The sequence below is a fragment of the Sylvia atricapilla genome, chromosome 12 (assembly GCF_009819655.1).
Source record: "Sylvia atricapilla isolate bSylAtr1 chromosome 12, bSylAtr1.pri, whole genome shotgun sequence".
In the NCBI taxonomy this organism is placed as follows: domain Eukaryota; kingdom Metazoa; phylum Chordata; class Aves; order Passeriformes; family Sylviidae; genus Sylvia; species Sylvia atricapilla.
Window position 1 is genome coordinate 13,986,067 of NC_089151.1, and position 25,380 is coordinate 14,011,446.

A 25,380-nucleotide genomic window follows, 5' to 3' on the forward strand; every position below is an offset into this window, starting at 1 on the left:
CTGGGATTCCAGCACAGGCCTCAGCCAAAGCAGAAACATGTGGGGGAGTTTCTGTTAAGTGATAATCCCAACCATGTCTCCTTTCTACAGGGCCAGGAAGAAAAATGCCCTGAAGTTATACAAATTGCAACAGAAAGATGCAGCAGTAAACTTGAAATATAGGAACATTGTTTTTATTTTCAGAGATGAATACTACCTGAAAGGCAATAAATAAAACTTGATTTTTAAATCAACTCTTTTATCAGAAAAAAATTCCATCTAAAATAATGTTTATTTCTTGAGCAAACTTCTCCAGTTGTTATATAAAACGCCATCAGTAAATCTCTACATAGTCTCTGGACAAAATCTGTGTGAACTGGGAAAGAAGGAAGTGAACTGTCAACAATCTGTCATTGCTCAGAAGACAATTCTTTACACATTTAACAAAAAAGCGGCAGGCAGCAGCGGCAGTTCAGGCACAGTGAAGTTTCTGACAGCATGACACGTCCCGCGGACCGTGCGGGCACTGCCCGAGCCGTGCGCTGCCCCGGGGCTCTCCGGCAGCTCTGCGGCTCCGTTTGGTCCCCCCCAGAGCACGGCCCCGCCACCGCACCCGGCCGAGTGACAGCTCCCGCGGCCGCTCTCGGTCCTGGGCCGTGCCAATCAATCGGTGCGCACGCTGAACTTGGAAAGCCGGATCAATCACAGCAGTCTTTAACAAGCAATTATTCAAAGCCCCGTTCTAGCCTCGCACTGTCCCATCTGTTGTTAGCACAACAAAACCAACCAAACATGCAAATAAGTAACAACTGAGTTTTACAGGCATGTATGGCATATAAATAAACATAGGGATCTTCCGGAAAACTTTTTCCATTAGAACAACTAAACTCCTACTACGACTGTATCTTACTTAAAAAAAAAAAAAATTCAAACCCCAAGCTTTTTGAAGTTCAGAGGTTCAGGCTAAGTGGGTAAATCACCCTCTGGCTTAGGCCAGACCGTATCTGCCCACGGTCCACGACCAGAACAAGCGATTCCCACGCTGTAAAGCGGTCACCCTCAACTAAGAGAAACCTGCCAAAAGCTGGCACTTTATTCTAAACACTTTCTCTGTCCCACAGCCTCAACACTGCACAGCTGCGGCACGAACCACGCCACGCCAGCTGCCTTTGCACCCGTGGGCACAGGTGACACCGGAGCGGCACCTGCGGCTGTGCCCGCCAAGGGCGCCGCCACCCGCGGCTGTCCCCGGCGCCCCTCAGGGCCGGGACAGCCACCGAGACACGGCGGGGCGGGGAAACAGCCCCGGGCCGGGAGCGGGGCAGGGAGTGCGGGGACGGGGCGGTGAGCGACGGGCGGCAGAGGGATCCCCAGAGCTCCTCCCGGGCAAGCCAAGAGGTCAGACCTGAGCGTTTGGAGCGAGCGCGCAGCTCCAGCATCTTCCAGCTGACGTCCGCCATGTGAGTGGCCGCCATGGCGGAGCGGGGCCGGGGCGCTGCTGCGGGCGCCGGGCGGGCCGTGCCGGGCTGCCGCCGTAAAGCGCGGGCGCCGCCCCGCCGCCGCTGCCGCAAAGCGCGGCTGGGCCCGCCCCGCTGCCGTCAGAGCGCGGGCGGGGCGAGGCCGTGCGCGATGGGGGCCCGCGGGCCGTGCCCGCCGCTGGCCCCGCTGCTGGCCCTGGCCCTGGCCCTGCTGGTCCTGCCGGGGCCCGCCCGAGCCCTGCAGAATGTCACCGCTCAGCTCTTCGGGCCCGAGGCCCGCGGCACCCTGGCGGCCTTCGGCGACTTCAACTCGGACAAGCAGACGGACCTGTTCGTGGTGCGCGGCGGTGAGTGCGGGGCGGGCGGCGGGCCCGGGGGCTCTGAGGGCACGGGCGGTGGGAGCCGGGCTCCTCGTCCCCTCGCAGCGAAGGGCGGACAGCCCCGGGGGAGCGGCCTCCGCCGTGGGCCGCCCCGGGGGAGCGGCGGGCCGGGACAGGGCGCGGATGGCCCCTCCGGCCCCGGGGACCCTGCGCTACCGCCCGCTGCCTCTGCCCCCAGCACCGCCTCAGCGCCCGGGCCGCGCTGCCGGCCGGAGCACGGCATTGTCCGGAGGGTGAAAATGACTCTTGTGTTGCTCCCGAGGTGCTGCCTCTGTGCAGTACGGTATCCAGTTTGCGCTAGAGGGGTTCATATAGGGCGCGTTTTTCTTTGAAGTTGAATTTATGGCTGTGAAATAATTTAGAGACTTCATCCTACAGCTTGAATGGTCACAAGTTGTTGTTTTGCTCCTGCTTTCACAATATTTTGGAAACATATACGAACATAGACGTGGAGGAAAAAATTCACGTCGTCCTACTTTGAACATTATGTTAAAGTGTCAGGGTAGGGAAAGTTGTCACAGCTGTCACCTGCCACAAGTTTTTCTTAAGGCTTTAGACATGGGGAGACTTCAAACCAGGGCTCATTTTCAATGGTAGTGTTGTTCGCAGACATTAGTCTTGGATTATTTTACTTTCTTGAAGCACATTAAGATAGTAAATTTATTCTCAGATTCACGTTTTTTATTCCTTCAATCTCGGAAGTGTTTTTCTGAGTAGGTTTGGTAAAGCATGAGTGACTTTCCCATCGAATTGAGTTATTGAAATGCACGGCTCCCTGGAAATGCTCCACTGGCTCATCTACTGAAAAAATGTTCAGATTTAAAGTGAATGTCTATTATAAGAGATGTAATTTTTACTTTCTTATCTTTCAGATGAGTGCATTTAAAAATGGGGATAGTTATAAGTTTCAGAAACGAGATTTGTGATTTTTTTGTGTCTCTATAGCAGCACTTGATAAATCATTTTTGTGTGTGATACTTACTGTAAAAACGAGCTTGAAATAATGTAGTTGAAAACATTATTTTTCATAACTTAATCTTGATGAAAAGTAACTACAGGATACTCTCAAAAGAGAAGGTAATAGTTCTAAATGGTAGAATAAATGGCAGCCAGTTATAAACAGCGTGAGGAATTGAGCACTAGAGATGACACCGGACTTTGAGGAACAGGAATCTGTAAAGTAGCTCAGTCCTAATAATCCTGACCCTTAATGAGGAAATGGGGATGACGTCTTGGACCTTTTGGTGTACATATCTTTTAATGATCTTGCATTACTTCAGTTGAATGACAGTTATGTTCCATATACTCAGATTGTGCTCTTACCTCTGTAAGAAATAGTAAACTCGCTGAATGTAAAGGATAATCCAGGTCCAGAAGCATCCTGTTGCAAGACCAATTCAAAAGTACCAGTGGACTCTGGGTTTACTCACTTTTAAAAGCTCAGAATATACAAATAAATGGAACTGTGCATACACTTACTTGTTTTGTGAGTCTATGTATGTAACAGGTCGGTGAGGAGCTGGTTTCATGTACCAGTATGATTCCTCTGCTGGTAGTACAGGCCACTGAGTGAACATTCCCTGTTCCCCTGCTGTGTTTCATTGGGCAGTTTGGGAAACTTTTGTGGTATTTGTTTCATGTATATGTATATATGTGTGTGATACATGTCACACAGATCTCAGCCTGAAGACCTCTAATCTACTTAATTATTGTTTGTCTGGAAACTGTTCATGTTTTTTCACACCCTCCGATGAACTAGATTTTTCTTACTGTCCTCTTATCTCAAAAAGAATACAGAACTGCAAACAGAATTTAGGATTGACTGTAGTGGCATAGTAATTCTGTTCTCTGTGTTATAATTTTTAATAGTTCATTTGTTTTGACTGTTGATGAGCACTGAGCTGAAATTTTTGTATTTCTATCTTTAATAACCAGAATATCTCATTTCTCAGTGTTGCAGCTAACTTGGAACCTGGTATGTGTAAAAACACATCTGCTTCTTCATACTGGTCATTACTTTCCCAAATATCCCATAGAAGGAAGGCAGGTGGGTGGTGTGAGGTGTGCAGTGGGAGTTGCAGGTGCAGCAGGCAGCCCCCAGCTGTGCTGTCCAAAGCTGAGGCAGCCCCAGGTTCTGCCCCAGCCTGTGCCAGGCTTTTCCTTCACCAGGCAGCATTCCTCTGGGCCTCTGCTGCTCTCCCTGGCCTCTCTGAAAGGGCTCCTCTTCATTTACCCCTTTGCTGGTGGATTCTCCTCCTCTTCAAGAGGTTTGTGGCAGGTCTTTTGTTTCATAGCGAGGAGCTTTGTATTCTCTGCTGCTTTGCAGCTGTGAGCTCTGCAACAAAACAATGCTCTTAAAAAGTACTGTGGTAGCTCAAGTTTGGAGCCTTAGAATTATTCTTTTATAGAGAATGATTTTGTGGTGCTGCAGCTGGGTTTATTGGAGAATGAGGGAAAGAAAAACAATTGTTGCACTGTGAGTTGTTTCACTTGTTAAGTGAGTGTGTATGGTGGTTTAGTGACTGAAAATTTTATTTCATCATTGCAGTTAAAATTCTTATTTTCTTTCCTGATTTTCAGTTATTTCTGAAACATAAAATATGGGCTTTTATTTAGATTTTCCTGAAATAATGAGGTGATATTTGTATCATTGCCTCTAAATGAGGAGACACTGCAGGGAACCAAGTAAATTTTGGGTTTCCTTTAAAGTGCTTTGGGCAGCTGACGTGAGAAAGCAGTATCTCCTGCTATGTGAGACACAGTATTAAAAGAATTAATTTGAGTTAGCTTTTAAGCTTTAATTAGTTTTGTGGAACTGCTGCCTATTACTTTTCCATGAGTAATATTTCTTAATTCATTACAGAAAATTTTGTTTTAAGCAATGTGATAAAAATAACAGAAAGTTCTAACACCAAACCCTGAAAGATGATTTGTGATATTAGCATTCCTTGGAGATGCAACTGACTTTAAGTTGTGTTGAAGAAGTGCTCCCTTTGCTTTCTTTTGAATGAGGAGGAAGTAGTGGTATAAGACATCTTTCAAAGTTGTTGCTGCTGTGGGGAATGGTCATTTGTGGCAGAGTTGTTTGAATGTTGGGTTTGTATGTAAGCCATTTCCAATCTTCCTCTGTTGCTCATGGTCTTGCTTGCCTTGGCAGGAAATGAGTTGGTGATCTTTTTGGCTGACCAGAAGGAGCCCTACTTTAAGCCCCGTGTTAAGCTACCAATGAAGTGAGTATGGATATTCAATGCTGCCACAGCTTGTTTTTCTTGAAGGTGCCTCTCTGCACTCAGTGGGAGCTGCCTGCAATTGTCTGTGCTCTTGTTACCTCTTTGACTTGTTCAGCTTGCCCTCACAGCTCTAGTTCCTTGGCCAACTTCATGATTCATTTCCTGATACATTTTTGTTTTGTTGGTCAGATGACAGAATATTTGGAGATGGGTTATGTCATTCATGTTGTTAACTAATAAGTGTGACTTCCCACCCTTATGGAATATTTGTGGTTTAGGTTTTGTCCTCAAATTAGTATTTAAAATACTCATATGTTGACATTTTTTTGCAGTTGATTTGGTTCTTCAGGATTTTATTTTCTAATAAAGCAAACTGTCATTCCATAGGATACATAGATCTTTGTGGTGGGTAGCTTCAGTATCAATCCCAAGACACGTTTTCAGGGAAATTCATCCATGTGCTATAGTTACTAATGAAATCCAGCCAATATCCTTTGATTTAGACGAGAGATGAAAAGTGGTGTTCTGTTGTTTCTGTGTAGAGATCTGTTCCTTTTTCAAGTTTACATGTGGCCTTTTATTAAAAACTGATCTTTTTTAAATGTAAACTAGTCTGTTTATGTGCATATATATGTCTAGCTTTAATATCCTGTAATACTATTACGGTTATTGCTTATGAATAATGCTTGCCAATAGTATTATGTTTATTAAAAGTTAAATTCCTTTTATAGCTTAGCTTCATCTTCTGTATTCTACATATTTTTATTTTTCCTTATCCCCTCCTGTCTTGGAAGGAACTAATTTGTTTAATGCATTAGAAATGATCTGTTTTTAATCCTTAATATCACCCATGTTTGTTTGTGTAAAGCAAAGTCTGAGTAGGTAAGCAAATAAAAAAGATAGAAAGAGCAAACAAAGGCAGGAAGGTGTAGTAAGACCTGGCAGCAAGTAGGAGGAAATGGCATTCTTTTAAAGAATCTACCTGTGCCTGACTCTTGCTGTTTAAACAGCTCCTGCTGCTTTGTGTTCTTGCTCTTGGAATGCAACCAAAAGATCCTGCTCACTGAAACACATTTTGGTTGACTGGTTCTACAACAAATGGAAGGATTTAATGAAGTGTAGATAGCATTAACAAACAGGATATGGCTGAAGAATGCCTGATAGCTGATGTTTAGAGTTAAAATGTCATTCTCCTTAGGCAAAGACAGCCTGTCAGGTGCCTGATCTTGATGTACTTTTGCAATAGGTGAGACTTTATCATAAACTAGGTTGTTGAAGGGTGAGATTGTATTGGACAACTAATAATAATTGGGTGAGCCTTTAATCACACGAGTGCTTTTTTTCATGCACACCTTTTTACAATTATTTGCATGTGGGGGCTTCTGTTTTTAATTGCAGATCTCTCGGTGTCACCATAACCAGTGTAGTTCCTGGAGATTATGATGGAGATTCCCAAATGGATGTCCTCCTCACTACCCAGGCCCCAAATCATGGCAAAGATGAACTTACAGTGTTTATTTTCTGGGGACACAACCAAACGTTAGGTGAGTTGCTGAGATTGGTTCTTAATAAGACTGTTAGACTTCTTAATTCAAAGTATTGTCAAGAAGTTACAACTCATTTTTACAGTGTAATGATTGTTTTTACAACTAAAGTAGGGATTAGCAGCTATTCAGCTTCATACCCATGTATTATCCTGCTGTTAAACTGTGTTCAATAATTAATGAAAGAGAACAATGCTTGCAGTATATTATGCAACAGATAGAACCAAACAGTATTCTAATTTGGCAGTACCTACTAACTGAAGAGCTGCTTCTCATGGCTTCCCCATCATGCATGTCAGCTTCACAAAGACTATCTCAAAAGATTTCAATTTAAAATGCACAGGGAACCTGGTGTGAACTTTAGTACATCAGCTTTCAAAATAGCATACCTAAACGTACCAACAGTAATATAATATTTATGTTAAACTGAACTCTTTTAAGACAGTGACACACTAAAGTGGGTATTGGAAGAAAAGTTTCTCGAGTGTCCATTGCTGAAAGTTTTCAAGACCTTTAGAATTAAGTTTTCAGGAGTATCTTGGCAGTGTTCAAGGTATAGCTGATTCTGTATTTGAGTAGGGTCATGGGTTTTGTGAACTCTTTGGAGTCTCTTCTATTTTCAGTTGACTTGCTAGGAAAGCGTTTGGAGAAGAATTTAGGGATTGAACAAGGACAGATAAGCAAAGGAAAGTATTCCTTAATCCACAATAAGTGCTGAAGAATAATCACTATTGTAAACAACTGTGTTATGGCTTAGTTACAGGTGAGGCAAGTTTGCCTCAGACACCATTGCTTCTGGCTTTAATCAGAGCTGAAACAAGCAACCTGGAAAAGTGCAATGGATCGAATATTAAGGGCACAGCGAGTACTTGTAGTGTTGGGAAGAATATGAAGACTTGGATTAAGTTACTCTGTTTTGTTTTGAAAAAAACTCCAAGTTTGGGTGAGACACAAATGAGGATATGGGGCCTGGAGGAGGAGTCAGAGGCTAAAACGTCATGCAGTGGTTGGTCTGTGCTGAGGCCACTGGCAGCGTGTGAGGTGTCTCCTTGGGTAATAGAAGTGTGACAGACGAGTCAATAGGAGAGGACAGTTGTATGAAATGTGGAAATTGTAAAGACAAACACTGTGGAGAGAGGAGGGAAATGGGAAAAATCTGGCCCGGAGTTTGGATTACAAGTAAAAGTGGAGTCTAAGGTGATAGATAGATATAGTGACTCAAACTTACTCGTCACTTTGCATTCAGAGAGTCTACCTTTATTGCTTATTTCAAGTACTCAGTGTGTATAATTAAGAATGTTTTTTACAGTGACAAAACATTGAACAGAAGTCTAACCTAACATGTTAAATTTTTAGCCTGCCTTCATGCCTACTGTTGCAGTTTTCCTGTATCTCTGTGATTGCAGTCATAGACAGAAATAGGTGTCACTAAGATCTCCTTAGAATAATTTGTTGAGGAGTATAGTGGAGAGGGAAAAAGCTTTCAGTATTTTAACTGTAACTCACCTTTTCCTGCAAAATTTCAGGAAGCTATTTAGTTCTTTATATTAAGTGGTGCCTTTTTTTAAATCATGAAACTGTTGGGTTTAAATGAATAGAAGATTTATGTCTTAGTTGAAAATGCAAATGTCAGAATGTATTGGTAACCGAATCAAGTTAATGTTTTCTGTTTTCAGATCTTAACCATAAAACTATGTTAAATAAGACTTTTCATGATGAGCCTCTAGTAATGGAGTAAGTATGACCTACTTTTTTAGAAAAACACGTTTATAGTGGTGACTAAGAACAAATATAATTTTTGTGCTAAAATTTGAAACACATGCTCTTTATCTTTTAAGAATAGGGTGGTTTGTATAATGTCAACTGATCTAACAAAAGGTGATGAACCAAAATTATTATCTTTACAATTTTTTATATTATATTATCCTGGCAATAATAACTATACGATCTTTTAATTTCTTTCATCTCAGTACTTTGAGTATTCAGAAAAAAAGCCATTTATTTCTCAGTGAATTTTGTAAAGCAGAAACATTACTGGCTTACCAAAACAAGCAAATATCTCTTTCACAATGTGCTTGCCTGTGTGTGAAATGCTGAACAAAGGTGGAGGGGAAGTAGATCTGGAGAGCCAAAGCACAGGCAGAGTGTGAAACATTGATAGACCTTTACTGCTACCAGCAACTCAGACCAGAGGCAAAATTCAGAGCGGACTCACAGCTGAGAGTTCTGCACGGCTCGGTGGGAAAATGTACAAGTGCAGATTAGTTTAAAAACAGGTGGTTGGGACTCCTGTAGTGACTGAGGTGGTGCTGACACTGTGTTTCATTTTCAGCTTTAATGGAGATTTGATTCCTGATGTGTTTGGTGTCACCAGTGACTCAAACAAGCCGCAGATCCTGCTAGGCGGGTAAGCTGAGGGCTCGAGGGTCAGCATGGCTTTGGTCTCTTGGGCATTGTGCATCCACTTCCCATTAAAGTGTAAGATTTGTATTTAACTCTTCAGGCAAATGGGAATCTTCTTTCTGTCCATAGCAAACATTCAGTGACACTCTTCATCTGATCTTTAAAGTGTTATTGTATAGGGCAAGTAGACATTCCGTGAGAGCTGAGAAAACAGAGCCACTGAGAATAGACATCAGAAATAGGAAAATTGTTTCTTGGAATTAATTCCAAGAAGTTATTGTCTTATTTGTGTAGTACACTCTTGATGTTTAGTATTATAATCTTTATTATGGAACTTGTGCTGTACAAAAGCTGCTTTCAGGTTGATGATGCAAGAACAACTGAGTTCTTGTCATTAAAGGGCTGGAAAAGAAAAATTTGCAAGTGTTTGGGGTAAACTTAAAAAAATAATGCTCTCATCTGTCTGGGAAATGATTTACAATGGGAAGGTTGGGACCATAGGAAATCCAAAGCACAGGAAGTGTAGGATGTAAGGGTATTAAACTATATATATTGAGAACAATGTAGGGGAAGAGATTTATGAAGTGACATAAAGCAGAGGTGACTAAGTAGCACACAAGTGTGATACGAGTGATGTCTGTATTGCGTCCCTTGTGTTAAGGAGCGCCTCAGGCCACTCTTGGGCAGATGGAAGTTGACTGAAGCCTTATGAGATGAAATTGCAGCAAAGGGGACAAGTTTCAGTATTAAAATTTCTACTAGCCCTGAAATATCTAGAATGAGACCAGTTATCAAGTACTGGAGTAAAAATAATAGCGTATTTAAATGCTTAACAAGGACTGTGTAAAGGATTCTTTTTAACTGTTTTGGATGTGAATGCTGAAATCAAAGCATAACAAAATATTGTGTCTCTGCTGGCTCAAAAGAATCAGTCTGTAACTAAAAAATACAGAGTAACAATGTCTCTAGTATTGGGCAGGATGCCAAAGATCTTTAAGTCTGTCATTTGAAAATAAAAAAAAACCCTGTACCTATAGTTCCTAACTGGCTCTTTTCCTTTCCTAGGAGAAGTAACATTTGAATGTGTCAGTGAAAACTATGCCCTTCTTGGCAGTGTGTTTTTCATTAATGCCAATTCGAATTGTATCACCATACTTGTACTGATGGCATATGAAACAGATTTCAGATTCACAGGGATGTTTCTGAACACTTTGCAATGATTATATATAAAATAAATTGTATGAGCTTTTGAACAAATGGAAAAGTGAGAAAGACTTTTTTCATTTTGTTGAAGAAATTCTTTCATGAGCTTTAAGATACAAATAAACTTAATCATCATAGCTCAATGTAAGACTGAGTTGCTCTAGGTAATAGCATCAGGCATGTCTTGTTCATGGACAACAGCTTTGTCATCTGCTTAGAAAAGCACTCTTCTGTTTAATCCAAAATGTTTTAAGATTTATTCTAGAGCTGTATGACTAACTTCATTGGCAATCTTCAAGACTGAATACATAGAAAAACCTGGGGAAAGTACTTAATTATTTCTTTAAGATTAAGTGATGCAGTTTAACATTTCTAAGACTTAGTTATGATTTCTGGAAAGTAATTGGAAGAGTATTTATTTTCTTACCATAAAACTAGTCAAGGAAGATAAGGACTTCAATAATATTGATGTAATGTCACTGGAATAAATAAAATAGTTCCCAACTAGCAGTAGTAATATTTCTGCCTGTTATATAGTGCACACTGAAATTTTCCTGACTGTTTTAGCACAGGGTTCTCAGAGTCACACATCTGATGACTCAGCCACTGTGACTTCTGGAGGATTTGTTGCACTTCAAGTCACTGCTAATAGGGAGGTTTGCTGGAAGTTCAGCCATCTTTAGAACAGAAACCAGAAGGGCATATGTGTTTATAAAAACTAAAAGTATCACCTGCTTGGGAAATTACATAATTAGCTGGTAGTCCATCAGAATGTGAAAGTTTAATTGATGTGTTGATTTTAAGTGAGCTGAAATAAAATATATTTCCATGCAACAGGCATGAGTTGCTCTAACAGCATGTGCTCACTTCTGCTCATGTTTATTAATCGGAAAGTAGATTCCAGAAGTACTTGCAGAAATAAAGCTGCTTGAGGAAACTGGAAAGGACAGGGATCAGTGTCTCAGGATTTGCAAGTACAGTTGGAGCCTTGGCACTAACTATAATAACTTTGTGGGTAGTGACACTCATCTGTGAAGAAAAAAAAAAAAAAAAAAAAAGCTGCTTTAGAAAATTAATAAAATGGAACTGAAGCCCCTGTGCTGTGACTCATCCTTCAAAGAACCTTTCAAGCAATTACTGGAGTTACTTAGTATACTGTAAGATAAGTAGGGATTTTATTCTTTTCATTGGGAGAACATGCTTTCTGTCCCATTTTATTTAAAGTTTTGCTGTTTTATTAAGCTGTATTATCATGATTAACAGTCTATACACATTGATGAAATGTCTTTTTATTCCTGGCTAGGAACTTGTCATGGCATCCTGCATTGGAAACTCAAAGTAAAATGTATATACCGCACTCTCATGCCTTTATAGATTTAAATAATGACTTCACTGCTGGTAAGTCATAGAAGTGTTAAATACCCTCCTAAAAATAGTTATCACTAATTGTCAATGTCATGTGTTACAACTTCCTTCAGTAATTATATGATTTCGCTACTTCTGATTTGGGGTTTTTTAATTATTTAATTTTAGTATCAACAATTTGAAAGTTCTAAGTTTTAAAAACAACTTTGAAAATAAATATCCTAATAGCATTTTCTACTTCTTGATGATAACTATAACTTCTGCTTGTTCTGAATGATGTTGTATTCACCCTTAAAGTCATGTTTCCTGCTGTTCACAATGCTGTACTCAAGTATTCATGGCAACTGTATTAGGGCTCCAGTTTTTCACTTTGAGTCTGGAAATAGTTAGGAATTTGGTTTCAGCAGAATGTTTTTCAGGCTGAACTTAAAATTTCTTTTCAGGATTTTATTATGACTTGATGCAATTTTGTTGTAGTTAGTTCTATCACTTCTAGAACTAACTGGGTTCTTCCTTTTGTTTTGTTTGGGGTGTTTTGTCAATGCAATTCAGTTACCATGATGAATCTATTTATCAATTCCATACCTGGCTCATATTTCCAAGCACATTTAAATATTGTGATAAACTTAATTTCTTCACACACTAAATTAATTCTGAAGTGCTTTATCTTCTGCTAGATGTGCAGTGTACATCAATTCATATATGGTAATTTTGGAAAGAGAGCTTATCTTTTTCCTGTTTAGTTGCATAGGAGCGAGAGAGGAACTAGTCCATAAATTTAATTAAGATGCTTATAAATGTTGGGGATTAAGTTAATTGCTTTAGCATGCAGTCAAACGTTAATATTCAGTTCTGGCACATTGCTATGTGAAGCTGTCAAGTGGAAATTCCAACTGGAAAATTAAATATATGGTTGCTTACCATAATCAGTGTCATGTAATAACCAGTTCTAACACACTTAGCTCTAGAAGCCTTTTGGAATTTTGTCATAGCACCATAAGCAGCGTAGATGAGCATTCCATCATAGATGAGCATTTTAAGTTGAGTTCACTGAAATCTAAACTCAGAGGTGAGTAGAGGTAAGAAGTGTAAGATTCTTACATTGATCAGTCACAGATTGATCAATTTTTCAAGGTTTTGACAGCTGCCAGACTAAAGAATGTTCCAAGAGTTCTGGTTAGTGCTGCTGCTATGTGGAAGCTTCTCTATTAAATAGAAATGAGAGTCAGGATCTTTGTGTGGGTAGTGCTGGGAGCTTTTATAGATTCATATCTATTTTTATATCTCAAGATGTGAGTAGAAGCTCCTGTGAAGCTCTTCCCATAAAGATCCTGACTTTTACTTGCTTGTAGCAGCAAGGCTGTGACACCTCAGGCTGAGGTACTACGTTAGGGTGTTATGTTTAGTGCTGTGGGAAGTGTTATGTTACAGGAACCTGGGGAAAATTGTAAGGAAAATAATTCATTCTGACAAGAAAACTGGAGAAAATACTACATTATTTTTCTTTAAAGTAATGTTTTACTTCTAAGGTGGGAATATTTTTTTTTTTTATTATTGTCCCTATGAAGATGGGACTAACGGGGAGTAAGACATATGTTGCTGAAAAATCGTATTAGTATATCTGATGTTTCATGACTGGTGTGTTTTTCCAAGAGTGCTTCCTGCCAAAATGAAAAGTCACCAGTTGTCTGGTCCTGCCTGAGCATTTATGGCAGTTCCCTGACATCAGTTCTAGTAACTGCTTGGAACTGGGTTCTGCTGGGGAGCACAGTTCATTGTCACTGGGTTATTAAATTGATCCAACTCACCATGCAGGATTGTCAGAGCCAATGTAAGCACAGGGAAAAGGTTGACTCCTCTTTTAGTAGCAGCAGTTGTAGCCTGCTTTTAACCAAGCATGAAATTGTACCTTGAGTCTCACTGTGCCTCTTCCAAAAAAATACCTGTGCAGTGTTCTCACCGTGTCTGCTCTAATTTGTGTGTCTGTAGAGAGCTGGGCAAGTGACTCAGAGGTAGTCATCAAAGTAGTCAGGTGATAGAAATTAGGGGGGGAAAATGGCAAAACAACAAAAGCTGTAAGTGTGTGCACTACTGGTGGGAAATGCACTGGGCAGAGGCAGTGCTGGGTTACTCCATGAGCGTTTCTCCATGGAGCCTGGCATTCTTGGCTCACAGGAGCTGGTGAGGAGGAGAGCACTCCTGTGACTCACTGCTCACCCACACAGCCATTCTTCAGTGGGAACAAAGCCTCATTAAGAACAGGGTCTGGTGCACGTTAGAATTGTATTAATTAAAAGGGAGGCATTGACAAGATGCAGGGGAATAATCTGCCTGCTGAAATCATGCGGCCCAAAACACTTAATAATCATGGGATTTGATGCTGCTGTGGGACTTTTGGACTGAAATATTCAGGCTGTTTACTCACAGGCAATGCTACTATTCCTGAATATAAGGATATAATTGCACCTAAAATGGATGGAGTGATTTTTGTTTACAAATAGATCACCAGGACATGCCATTTTACTTGTTCTTCCTGGGTTTTTGGAAGGTATTTTTAAAGGTGTTTCTGATATTCTGCAATATTTTGGGGCTCTTTGTGTTCTGTAACAGATGCAGCCAATTTGATGATTTTTAGCTGGGCTATTTCTGGTAACTCCATGATTATAAACAGCTTAGGAGATTTAAAGTGTGCTTGACATAAAAAAAAAAAATCCTCTCTGGGCTGGGAAGCTTTTTGCTAGTTTATTGCCTAACCCGTTTTCAACCTGCTGATATTAAACACTCAGAATGGAGCTTTTAATTGCCACACTTCTCATGCTCTGGGTGAAATGAAGTTGAATTGTTATGATTTCATTATACAAGAACTTGCTCATAAAGATGTGTTTAATCCCTAACAGTGCTTCATGAAAGGCTAACAGTGTAAGGATTTTATAATCCAAAAATCCTCTAACCACAACAAAGATAATACTAATCTTTCTTGGTGAGAGATAAACGGGGTTGTTTCAGAGAGTAATGCTGCTGCTGTTTTTAAAGAAAGCATCCTCATGGAGAGGTCTCAGCTCCCTATAATTATTAATTCAGTAAGGAATTCTGAGTTAGACCAAGAATTTCATAAAAACCATGCAAAAATTCGCAGTATAGAACCTTTACCAAAGGGTCTGTATGTGCTTAATGGATAAACTAAATACCAAACTTTCAAGTGTCTTTTGCATGCGCATTAAGCATGTGTTTCTCCAGGGAGGAGTGTGTGCTTCACAGAGTGGCTGAGTTGGGAAGGGATGTGTGGAAAGGGGCTGGACAAGCAGCCTCCTGTCACTGCCACTGTTGGTCCTGTGCTGAGGCTGCAGGTTGAGGGGCAGAGGTGGTGGCCTTTGTTAGAACAGGGCTGCTGGGTGTCTCCTAAGTCATACTCACACTTGTCATTAGGGCTTTTTCACAGCTGGCTTAGGAAAATAATCTTGAAGCTAGTAATAATAGGCTTGAACAGGTTACCATCAGGTGTATTTTATAAAGGAAACAGTCCAGGTGAGCATTTCCAAAGCAGGATCCTCAAGTAAGAGGCCTGTCTTAAAAATGTCGTGGTTGAAATTTTTAGGATAGTGATTATTTTGCTGTGTCTTTTTTTTTTTTTTCTAATTAGACAGCTTAATTATTTTATTGTAAAAGTCCTAAAATGTCAGATGTTCACTTAGGGCTAATACTGTCTTTCAAAACTTGGGGGGAAAAACTCAGGATTATTAAACCATAAATTTGTTTGCATTCAGAGATACAAGACTTCTATGAAGAAGTCAGGCCCTACAAACACTTTTAAAGTGCTCCAAGGTGCCTTGGACTGTGACTGTAACTTCATACTGTACATCTGTCAATGTATCCTTGAATGGTATGAAAAATAGCTGATGTGTTAAATACTCTGTGTGTCACTTGGTTATGTGATTCCACAGTTTGGAAGTGCTGGTTTTAAAACTGATCTTGTGTTGAGCACTAGGACGTGGTCTGTATAATTGGAGATATTTCTGGAGCTGTTTATATAAAATGAAGGAAAAATCATAAATTTGGGGTTGGGAAAACTAAAGTGGAAAAATCATTAGTCAGAAACAGCTTGCTGTAAGCTAATTGCTAGTCTCTTTACTGATTTCTGGTGGTTAATTTTCTTATGTTGTTTTGCTTTGGGAATTTAGAAACCTAATGTACCAGAACGTTCACAATGTGTTTTCTTTTTGATTCCTACTTAGTTTAAATGTATAAATGTAGATAGTTTTCTTCTTGAAAACCAATTGCTCAAATCATGGGTGATGTTTCTGTTGTAGTCATTTAAACCTGGAATCTGAAAATAGTACAATGCTCGATGTCAGATTCTCTGGTAAGATTTTCAGTGAGTTTCCTCTTCATGGAAGCTGGTAGTCTCTTTGCAGCTCATATTACCAGCAGAGCTGATTTTCTGCAGTAGATCTGCATTTATTCACTATTAAAATAACTGGAAAATAAAGTATCTGGTGGCATTTTAAAACTTGGGTGGGGCGTGGGGGTTGTGTGTATGTATTTGAAGTTAAGTTGTTCTCTCTGGTTCTGCCCCCTCCCTTACATTTCTCCCAGAGCAAATATTCAGTAAAGCCATGTCACTGTGTCATTTCTTGAACAGGTACAATTTTGTAAATTTCTTAACTGTTTTAGCTCTGATTGCAGAGTTTACCTCTTGAGTTTACAACAAATAATGGAGGGAAAAAATGTATCATATAAAATTGGCAGGATATATTTCAGAGGACTTTAGTCTATAAAATTTTGTTGGTTTTCCATTACTTCTACTCTTTACAGATAATCTTTATCTGTGATTAAAAATGCTCTGGGTGATACGATCTCCTGTCACCCTCATTCCTCCACTTGCTCCTTCCCAGTGTTCAATACCACAGGAAGTTCCAGCTCATAAAATCAAAGCAGAGCTGGAATCAGCTGCATCTCTTCCTACTGCTGGGACTGGGCTGCTTTTGCCAATGGCTTCTCTTACTCACAGCATTCCTTACAGAGAGAACCAAGGGATGGGTACAGATCATTAGGGAAAAGAAAGAGCTTTAGGTTTAACTTCTTATTTCCTAATCTTTCCAAAGGTGCCCATAATCTCTGCTATCTGCTTAGCGGTTTTAATTTTAAAATTCCATTATATAGTGTCTTAAAAGCTATTCCTTTTGCAGTTTTTAATTATATACTAAATAGTTATATACACTGGAGAGATATATTTTTATGGGAATCAATAACTTAATACAGGTGAGAAGTAAATTGGTTCTGCCCCAAATAGCATTTTGTTGAGAAAACATGAATGTGAAAATGGGTTCTGAAAGCACTCTTGGGGGTCATTGTTTTCTGTTCCTTGAAACAATGCTGTTGCCCATATTCTGAAAATAAAGAGCATTTTCTGTCTGAAAGCTCATGTTTGAAGGGCTAACAACCAGAAGGACAGTCCCACCTGCTCTGTGTATTCAGCACCATAAATGTAAAGCATAAATCTAATTTAAAGTCCTCCAGTTAAGCAAAGCTCTTAATATATATGAATTCTTTCTATAGTAATTTTTAATAATGAAATAGATTGTAGTGCTTAGTTATGTTGTTTATCATTGTTTATCACCTGTTTTACTAAATAGTTCCAGTAAATACTTAATGAATTTTGAAAGAGCCATTTGAACAGAATAAATTCACAATCTCTAACTATAAGCACATTTCTTAAAAATTCAGCAGCACAAATTAGCTTGTGTGGAACATATTAAGTCCTTTTGTTTTGCTTAAGTTCTTCAGTGGAGGAGGTTACTGTTTCATTTAATTAGCACCAAAAATTGAAGTAGATGTACTCCATTTGCTCTAGCTAATGTCAACTTGACAAATCTGAATGCTACATGTAGAAGGTTTCTCTACCTGAATGAAAAACTTAGGAACAGAAACATTTAATTTGTAGGATTTTATTTTCTATTGCCATGTAGTAAAGAAATGAAACTGACTATAACTTTTTGGTATAAAATTAGGTTTGTACATACTAGAAGTATTGTACAACTAAAATTGTGTAGTTACAGCTAAAAAACTTGTAAATGATGTTTGATTTTAAATACTTTTTTTTTCCTGCCTGTTCTCAATCTGTAATGTAAATAGAGGAAAGTTATCTTTTATTTTGCCTTGGGTTTTAGGGCATTTAATGATTTTAATACAGTTGTTACGTTACCATTCTGTCAACACACTGCAAAGCAGAGATTTTTAATTCAGACCATTATTTATATATAGATAGAGCAAGCACATTCATCTCCAAAAGTAACTCCTGTTTAGAGAATATGCACAGACACTCCTGTTCTTCCACGCTGATAAAAACATCTTTAGGCATGTTTGGGGTGTACTCATAAATGTTCTTGTTGAGTACTGCCTTGTCCATGGTGATAGTGTTTATAGTAAGGGGACCTTCTCCCCCTCCTTTATTAACTTAAACTTCTGAAGTAAATGTGAAATCAAGCAGTAACTTAATGTTGCTTGTACCCTGGTGGCTTCTCGAGACAGTCAGATGCTGAGGGGTTTTATTCTGAAGTAAAGCCCTCTGACATTAAACAGAAAGGTCAAATCAGTCATTAGTGAAATGAATGCTCCATCTAAAAATAGTACTATTTTTATAACACTCAAAAGTGACGGAAAATAACAAGGGTTATCAGAAGTGAACTTGAAGCTGGTTCTGTATAGTTAGGTTTTATTGCAATTTCTAGTTCTAGTAAGTAAAATCAGTGGAAGTAGGGTGAGACTGTAACACTGTGTGTTTATTTACTGTTGATGAAAAGATCATCAAAACTAAGTTTGAAACAGGTTTCAGAAATATCAGCTGGGGGCTCTGTTGGTGTTTTCCTTACCAGCTCTTGCTGCCTTTCTCAACCAGCCATCAGGAGAGGCTGTGCCATAGCCAGGGATTAGGGAATCCTTCCCTTCCATTGTGCCTCTGGACTATGGCCAGTGTTTGGGGGGCTCAGATGAGGGCAGGGGGCCAAAGGCAGAAATGGGTGCACAGGAAGAGGGGGGCAGAAAGGAGTTGGGGAAGAAATCCAGGCTGAAGGCAGGGAATTTTAGTTGGAGATGGTGGGGAGCAAACCCTGGATGAATTTCTGAGGATGCTCATTTCAGATGGACTTGAAGTTCTTAGAGGACTGACCTAATGGTGTGTGGAATAAGGAAAGCATAGCTGCGTTAGACGGGGTTGAGAGGAGCGTAGGACTGGCTGTGTGAGAAAAACCATGGGATATGTGTGGGTCAGAGCTGGACCTGCTGTTGGGATAGAGGTGGCTGGTTGGAAACTGCCTGTATGATTATTTCTGCAGCAAAATGATTTGGAGGAAAAGTAGAAATGCTTTTTCATTTAAGGTGTTCAAATGCTGCCCTGCATTTAAATCTGTCCTTTTTATGGATTTCCTTTGTCATGACTGATAAGCTGTTGCAACTATCATGGAATGGTTTGGATTAGAAGGGATCTTAAATCTCATCTAGTTCCAATCCTCTGCCATGGGCAGGGACACCTTCCACTATCCCAGGTTGCTCCAAGCCCTGTCCAACCTGGCCTTGGACACTTCCAGGGATGGAGCAGCCACAGCTTCTGGGGGCACCCTGTGCCAGGGTCTCACCACCCTGACGGGAGAATTTATTCCTTACTTCTAACCCAAACCTGCTTTCCTTCTGCATAAGGTCATTCCCCCTTGCCGTATCTCTGCATGTCCTTGTCCAAAGCCCCTCCCCAGCTCTCTCCTGTCCTGGCAGGGGCTCTAAGGTTTCTCTTCCAGACTGAGCAGCCCCAGCTCCCAGCCCATCTCCAGATGGGAGGTGCTTCTGCCCTTGGATCAGTTTGGTGGCCCTTCTCCAGGGGCTGGGTTCTCCATAGCTGCTTATTTTCAGTGCAGGTCTCTGGTTCCCAGGCCCCATGGCACAAGTGCTGTGCTCTTGCTGCCCAAGATGGGCCACTGTAGACAGCAGTAGTTAGGTAAAGCTCCTTTAGATACATTGCCAGAAATGCATCTAGCTCAAGATGGGATGTGCTGTGTTCAAATTACAATTTTAGTGTTTGTGGCTGTGTCTGGGGTGACTTAAACATTGATACAGGGTAGTTCTAAATCACTAAATAAACTCAGTGCAGTCTAGCCAGTCAAGTTTTATGTTGCTTTCAGGGGAGATTTTTCAGTCTTCAGTGGGCCATATGTTGATACAGTGTCAAAATTCCCTGATCCTATCAAATGAAGATGAATGGAAGTCCTGTGGTTCCTCTATAACAAGCTTCAGGTTATTGGAGCTAGGAGCACAGTATTTGAATAGCTTCCCTTTTACAGGCAGAGACATGCATTCTAATAATCTCTGTCCTTTTTCTGTAAGAATGAATCCTGAATTCAGTATTTTTATGTATATATTAGCTGGTGATCAGATGTAGCAAAGCTTGGATAGCAGCATCTTTATTACTAAGCCAGTTGAATTAAATTATAGCCAAATTCACTCACCAACTCACTTTTTAGGATAAGTTGTGGGTAAAATGCTGGTACTCAATGCTTTTGTGTTGCAGCATTATCAGATATCTTCTATATTAAGTGTCTGGTGTATATTTTAGTTGATTTTCAGTGTTGTAGATCTGAAATGCTGGGTAACCTCCATGGCTTCCTTATCATGTTCCCAGGCTGTTGAATTTTGTTGATGAATATCCGAATTACTTATATTGTATTTATGTTAATCACTGGTTGTTAAATCCAAAATAGGAAAGTGTATTTAAGTGTGAACATGTTTTACTCTGCATTTGTTTTAGAGAAAGATTTCGACTCAGGAAGTATTGGTTTTTACTTCTGTCCATTCACTTTAGGCCATAGGTGCTACATCTCAGGAAATCTGCTTGAATCTGGCATCAAGATCTTCCCCCATCCCAGCTATTGAGTATTTTCTTTATCTTTGCTGCATCATGTCACAAATTTAGGATGCAAGAAGTGCCCTACAGGCTTAGTCTAGTGGTCCATCCAGCTAGCTCAATATTCTTTTCCTGGCAGCAGCAGCAGCAAAGTGCATTTTTTCCTCTTCCTGTTTTGTATTTCCTTTTGTATATCTACAGAATCTACAACTCTCCTAGGGCTTTTAAAGGTAACCCCCTTGCCTGTTGTTTTTAGCATCCTTTCATGTGCCTGTTGTCTGGTGAAACAGTCACCTTTGTATTTTGCAAATAATTGCTTGTTAAGTTCCAGATTAGTTGATTTAATAACCTCAGGTTGGAAATATCTCTTACTGTGTAGTTGTTAGGGTCATAAGAATTTGAACAGCCCTCAATACTTCGTACTTTTTAGTCTTACCGATCTTTATGAAATAGATGCCGTTTCTTACAGCTAAAATTGCATCCTGAATGTGCAGCTTATCCACAGACAAGAGACTTTTTCTGAGCATGTGTAATATGATAGGCATTCCTTGTAGGAAAAAGGGGCTGAGTTTTCTTGATATAGCCAGAAGCAAAACAGAAATGTTGCAGTTTTCAACATGATTAGTGTACTGTAATACAGAAAGTGTAGAAAAGAACTGGATATGTCTTCAGTGTTGTGTAACCCCACTACTGATCATACAGATATTAATGCATTTGTTGGCTCCATCTGTTCTCCTGCAGCTCTTACATAGTTAAGAATTTAGTAATAATGGAGATGGAGAGCAGTAACAGGGAGGTGGGAGATCTGTTGTGGACGCCATTCCTTTGGAAAGGAAACGCTTGCAAGGATTCTTTGCTCTGGCTGTTAGGTATTTATAAAGTGCAGATTCTTGCTTGTTTCCTCTCTGAGATGCTCTTGGAGTCAAAAACTTACATAATCAAGAAAGAATCATAAAGTAAGGTAGGTTGAAAGTAACATTTTGGAATTAACTGGTCTAGAACACCGCTCCAGACAGGACTTACTTTTTCTTGCACATTTCTTTCACAAACTTGGGAAAAAACACTTGTAATTCTGAACAATACAAATTTGTGAATAGTTATTTCTAGTGTCAAAATCACATCACCTTTTTATACTGCTGTTGCAAAAAAATGCTTTTGTTTTACTTGGTTTGAAATCTCTGACATTCTTGATCAAAATGGAAAATTACTTGTAAATATTACCAATTTGATTTGGTTTCAGTGCAAGAGAGTTTAATTCCAGAATCATGCATGAGCATTTCAAACATGTAGCTTCTGAGAAGGTTTAAGGATAAAAAAAGGAGGACATTTGGCAATAAGGTACCAGTGGAATTGGTTCAGAGGGCTCTAGAGCTAGAGGTGATGTTGCTGTACCTGTATTACATTCTCCTATGGGAAATCACAGCTTGTTTCTTTAATGCAGGAGCAGCGTGGCACAGCTCCTCTTCACTATTTTTAGAAGATTATCTGCTCTCTTAGCCTGCCTTTGCATTTTGCCAGTGCAGTGTGACATTACAGCAGCCTTGGAGCCGCTCTGCTGTGTTGGTTCCATTCTGTGTCATGTTATGTGCCTGGAGTTAGGAAAAGGAGACTGAGGAGTATGTGGAGAGGAACAGAGAGCAAAAGCAATTTACCAATTTTAAAGAGAAGCTGGTTTGAGGGAGGGAGTTCAGTGCAAAACAGGAATGTTGCTGACTGTGATTGTCTTAAAGCTGCTGGAGAGAAAGGCAGTGCAGGGCCCTGCACCCAGGCAGGAACCAGCCCAGCACCAGCACGGGCTGGGGGTCACCTGGAGCAGCTCTGAGCAGGGCCTGGGGGAGAGCAGGCTGTCCATGAGCCAGCGCCGTGTCCTTGTGGCTGTAAGGCCGATGGGATCCTGGGGGCCTTTGGCAAGAGCCCTGGGGCAGGTCAGGGAGGTGAGCCTGGCGCTCTGCTCAGCCCGGTGAGGATCACCTGGGGTCTGTGCCCAGCTCTGGGCTCCTCACTACCAGAGAGACGTGGAGCTCCTGGAGCAGGGACAGCCAAGGCTGACAAAAAGAGGGTGAAGGGCCTGGAGCATCTCCCTGCTGAGGAAAGGCTGAGGGAGCTTGGGCAAGTTCTAGCCCGGTGACATTGGGTGAGTTAAGTCTGGTGTTGGCGGCTGTGCCACGTTGTCTCAGCCTGGGACAGAGTCCCAGAATATCTGTAAACAGTGTGGGCAGAGGGAATGCTGAGGTACTGCTCCCAGGATGTCCCCTTGCACCGAGCACGGAGCAGAGAGAGGGTTGACTCAGCGCTGAAGGGAGAGGTCAGCTCTGCAGCGTGAGATGGAGTCACAGAGGTGCTGGGGGAGCTCACAGTGCAGACAGAGTGGCTGCGAGGGTCACCCAGCCTGCCCCAGCTCATCCTTGGCTGGTATTGCAGAAGAACACTTCAGAACCTGTTGTGGCATAACCTGTGTGCAGCAGAGCCTGGAGCTGAGTGCAAATTTCAGTGCCAAGTACAGCAAGGACCCTACTTGAAATAAGTATTCAAACCTCAGTAGCATTTTTTTAAGATATAATGCCATCCTGGCCTGTAGAAAAATTAGTTTGAGGCTTCTGTTATTTTGTGTTTCTCTTTCTCCCCTTGTGAATGTATTGGATTTTTAATTTTTTTTCTGGCTTATGTCTGATAATAATCAACAGCATTGCACAAGCTCCCTTCTAGATGCAAAGTTAATATTTGAAAGTATGTTTAAGTTTTCTAACTTACATTTATGTTGTCTTCAGATTATTTTCATTATTTTTGTCTCACCTTCAAGAAGTCCCAAAGTATCATTGCAGTTCATTCCAATGAAGCACACACTGTCATGCCTTTCATGTGTATGCTGTAAAGGAAATGGGCATTTCAGATATTCTGAGGAATAAAATTACATGGTGGAGCTTTTGAGCTATGGGGGGAGAGAAATCGATGAGGAGAATCTTTGTAGTTTGTAGTGTGTATGAGGGGTTTGCATTTGGGTTTTACTTGTAAGGTGTGGGGAGGTTTCTAGTTTTGTGGTTGTTGTTTGTTGCTGGGTTTTTTCCCCTGGCAGACAATATCCCTTACTGTGCCATTTGAAATTCCCTGTACAGCCATCTACCTGCTTATTCAGTAAAACACCTCAGGGTAAAGCATTAATATTCTTTTTTTTTTTTTTTTTTTTTTTTTTTTTTTTTTTTTTTTTTTTTTTTCCTTTTTCCTGCAAAGTAACCATTGTTTTCTAGCTCAAAGAATGGCAGTTAAAATTGCAGGGAGGGAGGAGACAAAGAAAACAAGTGTTTAAGTCTAAAAGAGTAGTTTTCTTAAATCTGAATTTCTTAACACTGGACTTAATTTTTAATTTTTTTTTTTTATTCCTCAACCTCCACTTTTTTTTTAATAATAAATGCTTTTTCTTCCCATTTTTTTTCAGTTTGAGGACTTTTCTAAAAGGCAGTAAATAACTCCTCCTTAGGCCTTGCCAGATAAATCCTTTGAAGCTCTATTTTGCACTATTATGATGTTTGAGAGAATTTTAGTGTATGGGATGCCAGAAATGTGTCTCCGTCTACTTTCCTTGTCCTGTTAACAGTGTATCTGTTGCTTAATTCAACATATCCCAAATATAAGGCTAGTTGGCATTTATTGATATTTATTTATACATAAGAATACAAGACATGAAAATAGTTTTAAGGGCTGTGTTTTTAGTTTTTCTTACATTATATTCTAGTGATATATTAAGTATTTACAACTTCTAAAATATAGGTAATATTTTAAAATTATATATGTTTACTAAGTGATTAAATATTTTTGTGTGTAGTCTACTGTCAAATATCTAATTTCTCTTTTATTTTCCTCACAGATTTGTTTCTTACCACATCACCAAATTCCAAAACCATTCAGTTTGAGACATGGGTAAACAAGGTAAGAGAGAAAACACAAATAACCATTCTGTTAAAAGGCAGACAAGTTAAAAACCCCAAAGAGTCATCTTTTGATCCTTATGGTGATTTATAGACAGAAGACTGATCCGTTTGGTTTTATTCTTGCTGTCTGAAGGATTTTTTTTTTTTTTAAGTAAGCTTTGTTAGATCCATGACTCCCAGTCCTGGGTAGTATTTTGTGGGACAGAGGTTCAAAATGTCACTTCTGACTTACAATACATGTGCAAGTTACATTTGAGGAAATCCCAAATCCTGTGTTAACTAAGTATCATCACTGAAATTCAGAGTTGAGGTGTAATAGATCCATGGATTAATGTTTACTTATTTATTGAGATTCTGCTCTTGTATTGTCTAACCTGGCCAGGGACATCCTTTGTACCTTGTTATTCAAGAGGACTATAGCTATAAGTTCCCTTTTTGATGATAACAGAAAGTGCTTAATGTGTTTCTTATTAGTTAAGGGATGAGTTTTTGAGGGTTTGCCTGAAAAGGAATCCATTGTATCACAGTGAGTCATTGTAGAACAGAGTCTTGTCTGAGGAACATGGCCTCCTTCTCCCAGGCAAGAGTAATGAAAGCAGTGAGTCATGAATCCTGTATTTACAGCTTTAGGTAAACTTAAAAACTCATTGGTTTTTGAGTGTTTGTAAGTACACAAAAAGTTTGTCTTGTTAGTGGATTTTTTAAAATTTTCTTGTTAATTTTGTACTTGTATTCTAAATATAATCCTGCATTATACATTTTGTGTTGATAGATCTTCTTATCTTTAAAAAGAAACAATTCTGTTCTTTGGAATCAATCAACCCAGGAAAATAGGTCATACATGTAAAATTCTTGGACATGTGTATGAAACTACAAATACTTTAACTGACTCATTAAAAGTGGTTAAACTGCTCTTTGTAGAAAAATGTAGTTCCCTTCATTGATGCACTGTAAAATGCTTTTAAAATATTAGCCTCTACAAGGT

The 25,380-nt window shown here is 40.0% G+C and overlaps 2 protein-coding genes across 4 annotated transcripts in view; one reads left to right on the plus strand and one right to left on the minus strand.

Moving 5' to 3' along the window:
* Nucleotides 1-1,500, minus strand: part of PHKB (phosphorylase kinase regulatory subunit beta) — a 70,575-nt gene extending 69,075 nt beyond the window's left edge. For 2 of the 3 annotated variants that reach the window (XM_066327897.1, XM_066327898.1), the window contains exon 1: nucleotides 1,385-1,500. In XM_066327897.1, the coding sequence (XP_066183994.1) occupies nucleotides 1,385-1,454 (70 nt within the window). In that variant the 5' untranslated portion in view covers nucleotides 1,455-1,500. The remainder of the gene's footprint in view (nucleotides 1-1,384) is intronic. The other variant, XM_066327899.1, reaches the window with a different exon arrangement.
* Nucleotides 1,501-1,573: 73 nt separating this feature from the next.
* The window catches only part of ITFG1 (integrin alpha FG-GAP repeat containing 1), a 71,976-nt gene continuing 48,169 nt past the window's right edge, over nucleotides 1,574-25,380 (plus strand). The window contains exons 1-7 of the mRNA XM_066327901.1: nucleotides 1,574-1,804; nucleotides 4,995-5,067; nucleotides 6,466-6,611; nucleotides 8,288-8,345; nucleotides 8,944-9,018; nucleotides 11,521-11,615; nucleotides 24,332-24,393. Of these exons, the coding sequence (XP_066183998.1) occupies nucleotides 1,609-1,804; nucleotides 4,995-5,067; nucleotides 6,466-6,611; nucleotides 8,288-8,345; nucleotides 8,944-9,018; nucleotides 11,521-11,615; nucleotides 24,332-24,393 (705 nt within the window). The 5' untranslated portion in view covers nucleotides 1,574-1,608. The remainder of the gene's footprint in view (nucleotides 1,805-4,994; nucleotides 5,068-6,465; nucleotides 6,612-8,287; nucleotides 8,346-8,943; nucleotides 9,019-11,520; nucleotides 11,616-24,331; nucleotides 24,394-25,380) is intronic.